This window comes from Lynx rufus, unplaced genomic scaffold (genome assembly GCF_022079265.1).
Source record: "Lynx rufus isolate CCGP_SWC_20201006 ecotype Redwood Valley unplaced genomic scaffold, mLynRuf1.p SCAF_9, whole genome shotgun sequence".
Lineage (NCBI taxonomy): Eukaryota > Metazoa > Chordata > Mammalia > Carnivora > Felidae > Lynx > Lynx rufus.
In genome coordinates this window covers 9,868,690-9,885,100 of record NW_025814897.1, presented here as the reverse complement: position 1 = coordinate 9,885,100, position 16,411 = coordinate 9,868,690, and the positions used below count along the sequence as shown (strand labels likewise).

The following is a 16,411-nucleotide window of genomic DNA, read 5'->3' as shown; positions in this document are numbered from 1 at the left end:
CTGGAATCAACCACTTTTCCAAGGAGCTCTGGTTACTTTGATAGAGGAATGGTATCTAGAAAGCAAGACGTGGGTGCCTGGGTAGCTCAGTCGGATGAGCCTATGACTCTTCATATCGGCTCAGGTCACGATCTCACTGTTCGGTTTGTGGGTTCGAGCCCCGCATCAGCTTCTGCACTGACAGTGCGGAGCCTGCTTGGAGTTCTCTCTCTGTCCCTTCCCTGCTTGGACACCCTCTCTCTTGCTCTTAAAATCAATCAATAAAACTTAAAAAAAAATAATAAACCAAGACTAGGACCTACATGTACTCACTGTAGCTGGGATGTCACTTGCTTCTAGTCCGTGTCAGCATAGAGAGTCAGGAAGTGTATGTATGAATGCTAAAAGCCATGTATACCCCTCATATCTATTCTTGTTCCTTTCTATATGTATATGTATTTAAAAGAAAAAAACCCAACAACTCATGAATTGACACCAATACTTCTCACTGCAATCCATGGTTCAGTCTAGTGTTATTTTGATACTACTTTTATTCATACATGATTGACCGACTCTTAGAAAAATTTGAAGATATAAAAACTTTCTTTCCTCTGCAGCAATCTGTCTTGTGTAGGGAGTAACTGAACTCTCCCTCATAACGCACCTTGAATTTCTCAGATCAATCATGATTTTCAACATTTCTTGAATGTAGTAGGAAAAAAACCCCCCATCTTTCTCAAAGAATCTCTTAGCTTCTTAATTTTAAGAAAGTTCAGTACGAAATCATTAGAAGTTTTAGAAACAAATGACAACTAGTCCTTCACACGGTCTAGGAGTTATCATCAAATCCAAAAACATTTATGTCAAACGTACACTGGGTTAGGCATTACACACTTGGTATTTTTGTAACATGCTATTTCATTTAATTGTGATGACAGTTCTATGAAATTTGACTGTCCTTGCCTTACCAACAAGGAAATTGAAGCTCCAAGTGGTTAGAAGACTTGCCCAAGTACCTGTCGCTATGACTGGCTTAGCCAGTATTCAAATACAGGTTTTTTTAAACTGCAAGCCAGGTGTTCTTTTAAACTAAATCACAGATGTTCCAAGAATTTTGCTAGTCAGAGAAGTTTAATCCAACTCACAATGGGAGGTAAGGCTGTCATAAACCCAGGAAAAGTCCTTTACATTAGTAGAGATGAGAGATTTCCTAATTGATCCCTCTGCCAACAGAATTGACAACTGAGGGCTTTCTCTTCTCTATAATATTACCTGATATGTCAACAGCATCCTTAATGAGTAAATGGAAATAATTAAGATGTTTACAAAGTAAATGTCAGAAATATATACTTACATTCATTTTAGGAATCCATACTCTTTAAGATTATTTAATGCTTACTTATTTTTGAAAGAGAGAGAGAGAGAGAGAGAGAGCATGAGAGCGCATAAGCAGGGGAGGGATAGTGAGAGAAGGGGACAGAGGATCCAAAGTAGGCTCCTCGCTGACAGCAGAGAGCCCAATGTGGGGCTTGAACCCATGAACTGCAAGACCATGACCTGAGCTGAAGTTGGACGCTCAACCGACTGAGCCACCCAGGCACCCCAGGAACCCATGTTCTTTTTACAATGTGTTGAAGAGACCTCTTGCCCTTTCATGTGAGATGATATGTGCCCAGATCCCAGATCCATGTTCTCCAGGGGTTTTACTCTTAACAATGGTTTTGATATTTCCCAGTATACCCATATTCTCTCACCTGGTTTCTGTGAGGCCTGAAATGTCTACAGAAGAGAGGTTTTGGAGTAGACTGTTTAACCACAGAACAGACGCAATTACTGTTGACGGACTCTCATGGAAATGAACTTGGCCTCAAAAGTGGAGTGCTCTAACAACCTCTTATCTAAGTAACCAGTAACAGACCATGGATATATTTGAAAATGTACTAGAACTGCTATGATTGTCTGCTTTGTACTTTCAAAGTGATTGACCTGTTATCTTACTGACAACAAATGCCAATTATTATTACTGTCATCACTAAATTAAATAAGTTATCTGTCCCCAAATATCATTGTCAGAGGGCCAGTGTTTTAGGAATAACAAGGCCTTGCACAGAATAAGCTGATCCTGATAACTGCCGTCTGACGGGAACCAAGCACAAGAGAATTCTGTTGACTGCTGCCATGAAACAGATCGAACATCAGCAGGCATACGAGCCACCTGGACAACCTGCTGAGGGGCAGGTGCTGATTTAGCAGGTCTAGGGCCGGGCTCGATATTCTGCATTTCCAACAAGCTCCAAAGTGATGCTCATGCTGCTGGTCCCCAGACCACTCTTCAAGGAGCCAGGAAACAGAATAAAATGAAGGTTGTGAAATAGATATAGAAAATGTTAAACAGTCTGTCACTGTTTATTGTTGCAAAATGATTATAATTATTGAATACTTTCAGGATTTTTATGTAAATGACACAAAGACTAAACAGAAGTCATCAGGTAAATTAATTTTTTTCTGAAAAGGGAAAAAACAAACATTTAAAACCAGTCTTCAAGCTAAGAAAAAGTAAATGAATTCTAGGAATCAACACAACCAAGGCAATTTTTAATCCCCAGCAGTGTGTTATAATGTCTAATTTATAATTAAAAAAATTCTCCTACAGAGTAGCAGATGGCTTTAGGGTTAATTTTATCCTTGTTTCTAAAATTACCAGTAGAATTCAGATAGCCCGTCTCGCTGGAGAGATACACCTCTTTTGTAATTATGACGATAGGAGCAAAGAAGACAATTATGAGGAAATGAAAGCTGACAAATGAAAGGTGGGACGGGGGTAGGGACGAAGCTGACACACTGGGTAAACGGAATACTGACAGGATACTGACATCACCGAGTGCTTTGCTGCCCCCACCCCCACCCTGCAAGAAAAGGCCAGCTGCACAGCTTACTTCCAAACATCAGTCACTCCCTTTCCACCTGACCGGAGGGCACCGAGAGAATGATCACCACAGTTGAGATGAAATGTGATCCTGCTGACCAGTGTGAGACATTTGTCCGATGAGAGGGTTCAGTGGGCTAAGAAGCAAATAGATGGTCTTCCTTAGCCCCAAATGGGGTGGAGAGCACGAAGGGAGAAAAGGAGGGGGAAAACAAAAGAAAACAAAACTCAACAAAACCCTCTGAGCTGTCTTCCACAGTCCCAGCTTAATGTGCTGCTAGTGCTAAGTGGGCTTAAAGGATAAACACGAGGTATCACCGTGTTTGCTGAGGCAAAGCTCTTTTTCACATCCTACCAGTGGCAGAATGATACCAATGGAAGACTTTTTATAAATATTTTACTAATAAAACCTATCTCAGTCTCTCCCACCCTTTTTTGGTTTCAGGACACAAAACTGGAATTATATATACAGAAACCCTGTCTCAAGGTCTTCTAGTAAACAGGAAGATTGTTAGAAGCGATAATGAGAGGTGAAGGGCTACTCGGGGATCACGGTCTATTCAGAAGGGAAGCCTTCCTTAAGGGCTGGAGACAAGTGACTTGTGATGCACAGGTCAGATCCATCAGGCTATTACACATTACTAATTACATTTAAGATCGCTCTCAGAAAAATAATTAATTTGAATGGAGCACAGACAACTTAGAATATAAGTGATAAACTTGTCTTATTCCTCTGTGACTTGTATTAATAAGGCTTTAAGGCCTTGGTGATTAAATAAAAACAAAAAACATGGTAGGGGCGATTATAAGGCTATGAAAATTTTCAGGACTTGTTTTCACATGGAATCAGTTATATACTGAACACAAGTAATAGCTACCTTTTAGTGAGTGTTTACATGGTGCCAGGAACTTTAATTAACAATTTATTTAATACTTAAATGGCATTAACTATGTACCAGGCACTGTTTTAAGTACTTTGCAAATATTAACTGGAAACCAGTATGAGATATGAACTTCTATCATGCCCTCTTCAAAGACAAGGAAACTGAGGACAGAGACGTTAGGTAATGTGTCCAAAGTCACCCATCTAGTAAGTGGCAGAACCATGGTTCAAAGCCAAGTGGTCTGGTTCTAGAGACCATACTCTTACCTGCTACCCCTCGTCTGTAACATTATCACTAATTCTCGCAATATTCCTGAGAAACAGATTAATCTGTTTAATATATATGGCAACACAGCACACTGAGGTTAAATAATCAGCCCAAGGTCACACAGCCACTAAGTGGCACAGCCCGAATTTGCACCAGTCGTGTCTGATAGCACACTCCACATTCTTTATGTGAAGCCTTGTTTGAATTGTGATATTTTCTGAAAACTTCCTCCAAGTAATTCATACATTTTTATCTTTAAGTATTTATTATAAACATTTCAGATTAGGAAAGGTGAGGAATAAAACAAAATGTCCTTCACCTACTTATTGTCAACTTCGGCCTGAACAGTCTTTGCCAGAACAGCTAAGAGGAAAGAGCACCGCAACTATACACCAAAAGCCAATATTCCTTTGCATTCTCCTGGTGTTTTGCAAAGGCTGGAGGTCTCATAATCGAGGCAATGAACACACATCGGTATGGATGGACCCATGGCCCATCAGTGGCTGAGGTCTTTACTCACTGGAAGAGCATATATTAGAAACTGATTTCAAAGCCGTGTTTCTGTATTTATTACAAAGAAACACTGATGCTTCTACGCATTTTATCTCTTATGAACAGAGACAAAAATTATAATTTACACTAGTTTTGATTTGCACTTTCTCAGTTTCAACAAAGAAGATAGCTAAAACAGTTCAATTATTCAACCCATTTAGCAATTAAAGAGATTTTCATAAGAAGAATAAACCAAGTACAATTTGCGGGAATAATTTTGCATTTTTCCATGGAGTCCCATCTTTCCTACATGTGTCGGAATTCTTTAAAATTCAAGAAGAATCCTCAGAGATCACAAGATGATGTTTTTAAAGGAAAGCAGGAGTATAAAAAAGTTATAAAATCTATGGATAAAAATAAACATCCTGGAGAAATTCTTTAAGGGCACTGAAACACATCTAAATTTTGATGGCATGTAAAATTCTCCATGATCTGAGTCGGCCTACCTGTCCAGACTCTTTCCCCATCGTGTGTCATCAACACTTTGATTCCACTAGTTCTGTCTACACCTTCCCTACACAGTTCGAATTCCTTGGCCTGCCTGCCTTTGCACATGCTGATGTACCTGCTTGGAGCTGTCATCCCTACCCTACCCCTTGCTTCTCTCTCCCCCTGTCCCTCCACAAAGGTCTTCTTCTTAATCAAGTCTTAGCTAATAATTTCCCTGGTTCTTCAGGCAGAGTTAGCCTTTCCTCTAGCCTCGGGGCCTGTATAACAATTATCTTCTTGTGTTATATTTAGATAAGCCTTGGTTCTCGGTTAACTCCTTGGGGTGAGAGCAGAGTTAAACTTCCCCGCATTGTCGTTGTTGTATTCTTGAAATACCTGAATCTCCAGGATTCAAGCACAGTAGAGGCTTAATAAAGATTTGCTAAAATTTGGGGTAAATGGTGGTAAGAATGACAGAAAAAAATGTGGACGAGATGACATTTGAGTGTCTAGATGTACCGTGTGTGCATGCAAGCATGCATGTGTCCCCACTTGCGAGGTATGGAATCAATGACACTAAATGCATAAATTCTGAATGATAAAACCCTAAATTCAGTGAGAACCCCTTGAGGAAAAACTGACCAATATGCTTGGAAACTATAACAAGATATAGGGGAGGAAGCACAGATTCGGAGGTCAAAGAGACCAAGCTGTGAATACCACATAATGAATGGCATTAGAAATACTGAGTTTACCTACCTATATTATAGGCTAGAGTTAAAGGAGACATATTATAGCCCGGCAAAACTTGGTTACAACCTTAAAGGAGTGCTCTGTATATTTTGTTTGCAAGTTTCTTTGGTGTTCTACTTTGACATTTTCTTTTGAGATGTTAGTGACAGAGCACTCTGTAATTTCTATAGCATATGACTCACACGACTAACCTTTCTCTGCCTAAAAAGACTCCCAGAACTCCTTGGAGGTATTTTTTTGTGTGTGTGAAATTTTTCTTTTAGTGATAAAGGAATATGATGGTGAAGCAGGGGTTTCCCCTTTCTTTCTACAGAGTTAAGAACTTCAAAAAACAAGAGCCTTGTTTGAAGAGGACAATTTGAGGGCAGGAGACGCTTTCAAGAAGTAAACAAAACGTTCCCATCAAGTGCATTATAGAAGAATGGCATGGAAGGGCCAAAAGAAGAAGGAGAAAAACAAAAACAAAAACCACAAATGGGAGATGTGAATGCACATTAAAAAAATGACGGAAACACCAATACTGTGGATTGCATTTTCAAAACAAAAAAGACAAATCAAGACAAATCTTTATATATATACAATGGGAATGTAACAAATTAACTTAAAAAAAAAAAAAAAAACCACTGTCTTATTCAGGCAATCCCATTACAAAAAAGTCATAGCCTGCAGAATGGAAAATCCATTACCTCCCTGAACCATACGTAACACTGGCATTTAAAATTAATTATTAAAATTAACATGAAGTAAGTAAAAATTAATTATTTGCTTTCCCCCACATGCCCAAGGCAAAAACTGATGGGAAACGACATAGAAACAAACCAGTTATGTGCACAAATCAGAGGCTTTTGGCTTCTATTTTATACCACAATGCCACAAAACAAGGCTGTTGTTTTCTCCCTGAGCCTAGGAGTCAAGTATCCAACCTAAGAAGTCAGCCGGTAACTTCCCGGTCAGCTCCTCTCATCCGGATGTGCCTCTGCCCTCTTTAACAATCCTGGAACAAACCTAGAACAATCCTAGAACAAACACTACCTGCAACCTTGCTGAGCTTTTGTTCCAAGCCCCTTATCTTCTTCAAAACCCTAAGTGAAATAAATCTCCCTCCCACACCTACAACCTCTAGCCCAGACCCACATTCTCTTAATTGGACCACTGCCTGAGATTACTTACGAATCTTCCTATCTTCAGTCTTACCCACACCTCCTACCCATCTTCACTCTGCTGCCAGAAAGAGACCTCCTTTCAACACGCAGATCTAATCATAGTACCCCAGTCCCACCTGCACTCCCACCCCAGCCTACCATTTTCGATAGGGCACGCTCCCTATTGGCAACAGAACAAACTCTGACACCTCTCATGGCATCCAAGACCCTGCATATTCTGCTCTTTGCCTACTGTTCCCCTGTGTCGATCCCCTGGGCCTGCAGATTTCATGTCTCACCAATATGGAGCCACAGTTCCCCACCACACCAATCTCCATCTCTCTCTCTCTCTCCTTTTATCTGTGGTATTTACACAGTCGGCCTGCCTATGTGCAATATCCTACTCCTGTTTATCCTCCTGGCAAGCTTCTAATTCCTCTCTCAAGCCTAAGTTCAAATAGCACCTTCTCTGTGACGCCTCCCTGACTTCTCAGGTAGACTGCTGTTCCTTCACCTGGATTCCTACTGCATTTTGTACATATATTTCTGGGCAACATATTGTATTTTAATTATTTTTCTTTCTCCACTAGACTTCTAGAAACAGAGGACTTGTATTCCGGTACCTAGCATAGCAAAGTACTTGACACATAAATATTTACTGAACTTTTGACCAGGTGGATAAAGAAATTTGACTATAAAATAGAAAACTTTTTACAACTGTGAAAAAGGTAGGAGGAAAACTAGTAAGGCAATCTTTACCCTTAGCCTCCATGTTATAAATCAAAACGTTACTGTATTGCAGCAAGGCATTTGACCTCTATCACTGTCTTTTATCTGTCTGTGACCTCTCTGCAGCCACCAGCCTTAAGCAGGAGAGCCGGGCTCATCACCAGCAACCTGTACTGCTTCTCTGGCCAGGCCAGCAGCCCCCTGACACACTCCCACACTCCCTGACACGCTCCCGCACCTGCACCTCCTCCAGCATAGCACACCAAGGGACCTGGCCACAAATCAGACCCTGGGTGTAGTGCTGCCACTCTGTACATTAATAATGAACATATTTCTCTTACTTTTCCTTACACATAGCGCTAACGAAATAAGTAAGACACACTTTGAGAGAGCGTGATGTCACTGTTAGAAATGCTCCTGAACCTCTGCCTGTGGGTGCGCGCATGCACACGCACCCCCCCCGCCCCCCCCCCCCCCCCCCCCACGTGCAGTGGCTCGAGTCTGGTCACGTTTGAGCCAGCTGCATCCCAGCTACCTGCTAGTTTGATGTTCATGTTGCTATCCAGCAGGAGATTTTCAGCCTTGAGATCACGGTGCACAATCTTCCGACCATGACAATAATCGACAGCAGACAGGATTTGCCAGAATTTGCGCCTGGCCTCAGACTCATTTAACCGGCCATGATTAGCAAGGTAGTCTGGAAAACATCAGAGATTTTAGGATTAGTCACCAAAACCAAAAACCAAACTAACAAAAATCCCCACTATCCGTACTTAGGATTTTTTTCCCCTCAAAAAGCCAGCTCTTTACTTATTTTAATTCCAGTGTGATTAATATACAGTGTTTTATTAGTTTCAGGTGTACAATACAGTGATTCAAAAATTCTGTATATTACTTAGTGCTCCTCCAGGTAAGTGCACTCTTAATCCCCTTCATGTATTCAAAAGCTTTTTAAATGAGTAAGAGTGTTCAAGTACCATGCTGTTTTCCAAGTTCTCTGCCTTGAGAAAAGTAATTCCAATCATATTTCACTGGAATCCATATAAACGGAGAGAGAGCCCAAGACAAGACAATATGCAAGTGACGTAATATTCATAGTATAATTCCCAATGCTGTTTTATGCCCTAAGCACTCCCTCCACTCCTTTGTTTACAAATTTATTGAATATTTTTCCTAACCACATTTAAAAAAGAAACTTCTGTAAAAAACACCCATGAATCCATTTTCTGACATCTCATCAGACAAGGGATATCTTTCTTTTAAATAATCATTTCATGGAGTTACTGTACAAGCCACCTGTAACATAAGATACAGGGATCCCTCGTAGTAGCTTAAATAATTCACACCCTGTTTTGTTCAGTGGAGCACCTCTGATCCACCCAAGACTTGTCCTCTAAATCAAATGTGATAGCCATGTTCTCTAAGCACACACACTTTGCAAGATACATTAGCTATGTTTGTGCAGTGTTATAATCTCTACTAAAGCGGTTTACCTGAGAATTAATTCTGCGTATGTTTACATTAACTCAAGAAAACTAAACATTTATAGCTAGTTCAATTTTCGCTTGAAAATCTAAGTCTTTTAAAATGATCTTTTGCAGAAGAAGGTCAGCATGAATCTTGAAAGGCTTTTCTAAGATTTAAGGTTGTTTTCCCAACTTGGGAATCGTATGGACAAATCAACATTCAGTCATCTTCATACATTTTGTGTTCTAGGCTATGTGGTTTACTGATACTTAGATTCCACAGCTTTGGGTCATGACATTCTCAATATTTACTGTAAAACTAACATTTGTACAACATTTTGCAGTTTACAAAACTTGTTCATATCACTATATGTCACTTAATGTTCCTAAAAACACTCCATGATAAGGATTACTCTAATTTTCATCTTATAGGTGAGGAAGCTGAAGATCACAGGGATTAAGTAATCTGGCTGAATTCACACAACTGGTAAGTGAATAGCTGATCTGGAAACTTTGACTTTCTTTTTTTTTTTTTTTTTAAACCGTATCAAGCTTCTTTACTAGACTCCTGATGAAATCCTCACTATCCTTTCGAAACCCTGCTCATATGCCACCTTGCCCTTAAACAGTTCATCACTTCAAGTAGAAATGACCTCTAGTCTGAACTCCTTACCAATGACAACACAGTCTCATACTTTAGTTACCTGCACATATACCATAAATATCTCAGCATGTGTGCATATTTGGGTGCACACACATACACAGCCTAATTCTAACACACTGTGTGTTAGAAAGTAAGATACTTTCATTTACACTTTCTGAGGTAGGAACCGTATCATTCTCTTCTGTACTCCCCACACTGCTTTAATACTATGCACAAAACATCAGAGGTACAGTTTTTAAAAATACTTAGCTGATTAAAGTCTGATCATAGATGGGTGGCATCATCATTAGTGTTGTAAAAATATCGTAGTACTATACATGTTAGAGGCTTTAAATGTAAGCAGACAGACCTAAATGTGAGACGTGAAACGATAAAAATCCTAAAAGTAAGCATAAGCGGTAATTTCTCTGACATCGGCTATAGCCCACCCCCCCCCCAAAAAAAAGGCAGCAGAATCAGACCTATAAATGCAGAGAACAAACTGATGGTTGTCAGAGAGGTTGGGAGTGTGGAGTTGGGCAGAATGGGTGAAGGGGAGAGGAAGATAGGCGGAATGATTAAGTCACAGGAATAAAAGGCACAGCATAATGAATACCGTCAATGATACTAAAATAGTTATGCAATGGGACAGACGGTAGCTACACTTGTGGTAAACACAGCATAATGTATAAACCTGTCAAATCACTAAGTTACACACCTGAAACTAATGTAACATGTGTGTCAACTATACCCAAATTAAAAAAAAAGGGAAACAGACATTTCGTATATGCTTCTGTATGTGCTGTGATCAGCTCATCACATCTCCCTCCTGCCGTTACAGAGCCTGCATAATAGCCGTTTGTGATTCTAAAGGGAAAAACGGTTCACTTAAGAACATGTTGAATTTTCAGTCAAAATGTCCAAACTGTCATCAGAGTGACTATGTCTAAGTAAACTGGCAAGTGGACAATGTGCTTTCTGCTCATAAGAGTAAATCAGAGCCTCATTCTATGCTGGATGAACTGGGAAATCCGTAAGGAAGGGTTGGCCCCTTGGGCAAATACAACTGATTGAGGCAAATGCAACATGTTTTCTGTGTAGGATTATCTTTTGGCTAGTTAGCGTTATCTTTCCTGAAATGCCACACCAAATGCCACTTAAACTGCATCTCTAAAGAGACAATTTTTTTCATAAATAAATGATTTATTCAGATAGACAAAATTTCTTTCTGTTGAAAATGCTGAGTCAACGTGACTTAATGGAAAAAAACGTTTGTGATTCTGGCAACACAGAGAAACCCAAGAGGTCCAATGTGAACAAAGAGAAGTGTATGGAAAAAATAACAACAACCAACTATTGATTACAAAATGAGTCCTGGGAGGGGGGCCTGGGTGGCTCAGTCGGTTGAGCATCCAACTTTGGCTCAGGTCATGATCTCACAGCTCGTGGGCTCGAGCCCCACGGTGGGCTCTGTGCTGACAGCTCGGAGACTGGAGCCTGCTTCCGATTCTGTGTCTCCCCCTCTCTGCCCCTAACCCACTCGCATTCTTTCTCTGTCTCTCTCAAAAATAAATAAACATTAAAAAAAAATTTAAAAAAAAATGAGTCCTGGGAAACACAAATCTAGAGTACTGACTATTTTTAGAAGTGATCAGTTCAAATTAATACTACCATGGCCAAAGGGGAAGAAAAGCTTTGAAACCAGACAGGAAAGGGACAGTCTGGGGGGAGAGGGGCAGGTATAGTCTACCTGAACCTAAAATCACCATGTAAAGCCAGAATCTTCACAGGTCAATAAATCTGTAACACACTGTGAGGAAAATGACAACACCCATTTTCCAGAGATGAAGAGACTTCCTGTTTAAAGAGGTTGGTATGTTCACCCTGTAAGTAAAAATCTCAGCAAGTATTACATCATATCAGGACCTTCCTTATTCTGTATGATTTCTGTAGTGAAAACTGAAAACTGTACCTTCTGCTGAGAAATCGGTAACAGATGTAACAGAGGTATAAAACTCTGTGGCTGAAATAACATTAGTTTAGGTATATACCTCATCCTCCTCAGTGAGGGGCATTGTTATCAATCCAAGCTCAAATTAATACACATGGTCCTCTAGGTAACATGTTTTACATTAAAAACTTAATACCTAATTATGGCTACAGAACAAAATTGCTTTTTTTAATTAAAAAAATTTTTTAATGTTCATTTATTTTTGGGAGAGTGCGAGCGAGCGAGCGAGCAGGGACGGTGAAGGGGCAGAGAGAGAGGGAGACACAGAACTCCAGGCTCTGAGCTACCAGCACAGAGCCTGGGCTTGAACTCACAAACTGTGAGATCATGACCTGAGCTGAAGTCAGATGCTTAACCGACGGAGCTACCCAGGCACCCCAGTTACACAACAAAATTTTAAGTGTAACAGCAATTCTCCACACTAATTGCCTATATGTGTATTTTTGGTGAATGCGCACAGTTTAAAAAATTATTTTTTCTATTTTACATTTGTCCTGATTAAGTGAAATTAACTTTCTATGTTGACTTTAACAATAAAACTTTTTACGGTTATATTTTGTATATCCTTTCTCCCATTTTGCTTTTATGGTAATTGATTTAAAAAAAATTTTTTTTTTAACGTTTATTTATTTTTGAGACAGAGAGAGACAGAGCATGGACGGGGGAGGGTCAGAGAGAGAGGGAGACACAGAATCTGAAACAGACTCCAGGCTCTGAACTGTCAGCACAGAGCCCGACGCGGGGCTTGAACTCACGAACCGCGAGATCATGACCTGAGCCGAAGTCAGACGCTTAACCGACTGAGCCACCCAGGCGCCCCGGTAATTGATTTTTATCATATTTTACAAAAATCATGGTCTGTGACAAATTGGATAATTAAAAAACTGGTCTCTCAATACTGATAATTTGAGAAATATTGGTATAGACAAGTAAATAGGCAATTATAATACACTGTGATAAAGGCTAGCACAGGAATAAATAGAACCTAATATTTTTGTAGATTTCTTTTTAAATTTTCTATTTTGTATTATGAAAATTTCAAACATATGTGAAAGCAAATAGTATAATGAATCCCCCAGACTTACAAGTTATCAGCATTTTGCATACTTGCTTCATCTTTTTTTTTTTTTTTTGTCCCCATAGTAACCTAAAGCAAATCTTGGCATCATTTTGTTTCACCTTAAATACTTTTGTATGTATCTCTAAAAAATACATTTTCTTACATAACCATAATACCATCACCACACCTAACAAAATTAATAATTCCTTAATATCATCTAATTCACAGTCTGAATCTCCTCAGCTGGCTTACTGGAATCAGGATCCAAAAAAGATGTACATTCTGCATTTGCTTATTTTGTCTTTGGAATCCTTTTTTTCTGGAACAGTCTTCCTGCCCCCACCCCCCATTTTCCTAAGCCACTGACTTGCTAAAGAAACTAGGTCAGTCATCCTACATTCTGGATTTGTCTTTTGCTTCCTCATGACATTGCTTAACTTATTCTTCTATCTCCTGTATTTCCTATAATTTGGAATTCAAGTTCAAAGAACAGAATAGATTCAGGTTTAATTTTTTTGGAGCATGGCAAGAATATGTCATAGGTGCATCAACCTGGAGGATTATAACATCTGATTCTGCTTTTAGGAGTGCTAAGACTGATCACTGCATTCTGGGAGTGACTGCTTGATCCTTCAGTTAGAGTCTCATCCCTCTTTTTCCTAATATGGTTCATAAGCTCCAGGGTACGTGAGAACCCTTAGAAGGCTTGTTAAGCCAGACCACTAGGATCTATCTCTAGAGTCTCTGATACAGCAGATGCTGGAAAGGGCCCAAGAATTTGTGTATTTTTCAGAAGTACCAGATGATGCCTAAGATACTGGAACGGGGGCTGTACTTTGAGAACCACAAAACTAATTTTAGTATTCACTGGTGTTTGAACCAGTTACTTCATTAGGGGTTGCAAAACTGTGATTTTTCTAATTACTTCATTCCTGCCACATCTATTAGATGAAATTCCTCTGTCGTCAATTAGGGCTATTTAGTTATCCTGAACTATAAAATAGGTCAGGAAGGATGAATCCTTAATTCTTCCTCCTTAAGTACCAATTTCCAGAGTAAGGGGTTGGCACACTAGCTACCTCCAATGATAACTATTAAGATTTGTAGGTCTGTTTGTTTTTAATTTTTTCTTCTTCTATTTTATGATTCTCTTAAGTATTATAATGGTGCATGGATTCCTTTTTTTTTTTTTTACTTTTATATACTCAATTTGTTTCAATTAACTACAGTATTATTCTTTTTTTAATTTTTTAAAAATGTTTATTTATTTTTTAGAGATAGAGACAGAGCATGAGCAGGGAAGGGGCAGAGAGAGAAGGAGACAGAGAATCCGAAGCAGGCTCCAGGCTCTGAGCTGTCCCCACAGAGCCCGACGCGGGGCTTGAACCCACAAGCAGCGAGATCATGACCTGAGCCAAAGTCGGACGCTTAACCGACTGAGCCACCCAGGCGCCCCAAGTATTATCCTTTTCGATGTTCAATTTTTTCATCTTTGACTAGTGAGAACCCTGTTTTGTTTTGTTTTGTTAACATGACCACAGAAATGTTCATTGCCTTTGTTACTTTCTGGCATAATAAAACCATCTCATGCATAACTGGGACAGTTCCTGCCCCAAACCTGGAATCAGTCATTTTTCCAAGAAGCCTTGGTTCTTTTTACTGGGGAATAGTACCTGGGTGCTCAGGATGCTTTTTATGGCAGGGTTGGCATCATTTCTAAAACTTTTCAGGGACGGAGCTAAAAATAAACACTTTTAAAGATAAAAAAAAATAATGACTTCACTCCATTTCAAATTTACCATTATAGGAATTACTTGTCTTTGATTTTTATATGTATATTTCTTCTTTTCTTATATAAAAGATCCTATTCCTTTAAAAGAATTTTTTTTTTTTTTTTTTAAGTTTTAGAGCAAGCACAAGCAGGGCTCAAGAGAGGCAGAGGGAGAGAGACAAAAAATCTTAAGCAGCATCCATGCTCAACGCAGAGTCCGACACAGGGCTCAATCCCACAACCCTGGGGTCATGATCTGAGCCAAAATCAAGAGTCAGTCGCTCAACCAACTGAGCCACCCAGGTGCCCAAAAAGATCCTGTTTCTTAACATTAATAACTTGTTTTATCCTATATTATACATGAAATAATCTCAAAACAGCTACTAACAATAAAGTTAATGGATGAAATTTACACGTTCAAATTTCTTTGCATTTCTTTTTATCTTGAGGTTATATTGTCCTAAGGATGCATAGTCCAACTACTATGTTTTAAAGTTATTTGAGGGGCGCCTGGGTGGCTCAGTCGGTTAGGCGTCTGACTTCAGCCAGGTCACGATCTCGCGGTCCGTGAGTTCGAGCCCCGCATCGGGCTCTGGGCTGATGGCTCGGAGCCTGGAGCCTGTTTCCGATTCTGTGTCTCCCTCTCTCTCTGCCCCTCCCCCGTTCATGCTCTGTCTCTCTCTGTCTCAAAAACAAATAAACGTTAAAAAAAAAAAATTAAAGTTATTTGAAAAGCTATCTCTTTGTGGTATATTTCTCCGTTTATTTTTGAACATGTAAAAACACTCACCTGATATTTAAAATGATACAATAAGATACAGTCCAAGAAGTCTTGTTTCCATTCTGTTCCCTTCCTCTGCCTAAAGGTAACTATTTTTATTAATTTTTGTTTACTCTTTCTGTTTCACTTGTTATGTGCAAATATTCTCCCCACTTCTTACACAAAAACATTTATCCTTTTTCTTTTGCATTTTATAGCAGTACACAAATCTTCCATATTCCTTTTACATCAATGCAGGTACTTCTAGCATTTACCAATACAGTGCTAAGAATGAAGGCTCATGAGTCAGGCTGCTTCAGTTCAAATTCTGTCTTCACATTTGCTATGTGATCTTGAGTTACTTAACTCCCCACCTCCACCTCCATTTGCTAATCCCAAAATGGGGATAACAATAATAGAATAGAACACCTCACAAGGTCACGTGAAGATTACATGAAAAAAGCAATTTAAAAAAGAAAAAACCCTCTTCATGGTGCCTGGCACACACAGGTTCAATAATGTTAGCTGCTATTATATCAGCTATGATTGCTACTATTGTTGTTATTATATTGTTATGTTATCAGGGGTTGACTAAGGCTACCTTCCTTTCCCAACTACTAGCTCCCTGAAAGCCCCTTGTATCATGATTTGTTTCACACTCTACTGACATAGGTTTAAAGTCACCAGCAACTTCTCTAGGCCAAAGCCAATTACCTTTCCTCAGTTCTCATCTTTTATGACCTTTCAATTATATTTTACACTTAACTGATTTCCAAAATAAACACTGATTTTCTGTTTATAGTTTTTCTCCATTTCTTTCGCTAACTGACTTTTCTCTTCTAACCACATATAACTACCACAGTCTAATTCTGGCCCTTTGCCTTTTTCTATACACCTTTCCTCACAGAACTAATCTAAACTACCCCCTCCTTGCAGATCACCTTTGATCTGCCTTATTCTTAGTTGGATAATGTTAGTTCCCTTTCACACTCTTCTCACTTGGTGCCAATCTCAAGGGTGCCTCTTTAGTCACTCCAGC

General features: G+C 39.4%; 1 protein-coding gene across 1 annotated transcript in view; it reads right to left on the bottom strand.

The window, feature by feature from the left end:
• Positions 1 to 16,411, bottom strand: part of SIK2 (salt inducible kinase 2) — a 123,119-nt gene that overhangs the window by 32,757 nt on the left and 73,951 nt on the right. The window contains exon 4 of the mRNA XM_047070058.1: positions 8,197 to 8,358. Coding sequence (XP_046926014.1) covers positions 8,197 to 8,358 — 162 coding nt within the window. The remainder of the gene's footprint in view (positions 1 to 8,196; positions 8,359 to 16,411) is intronic.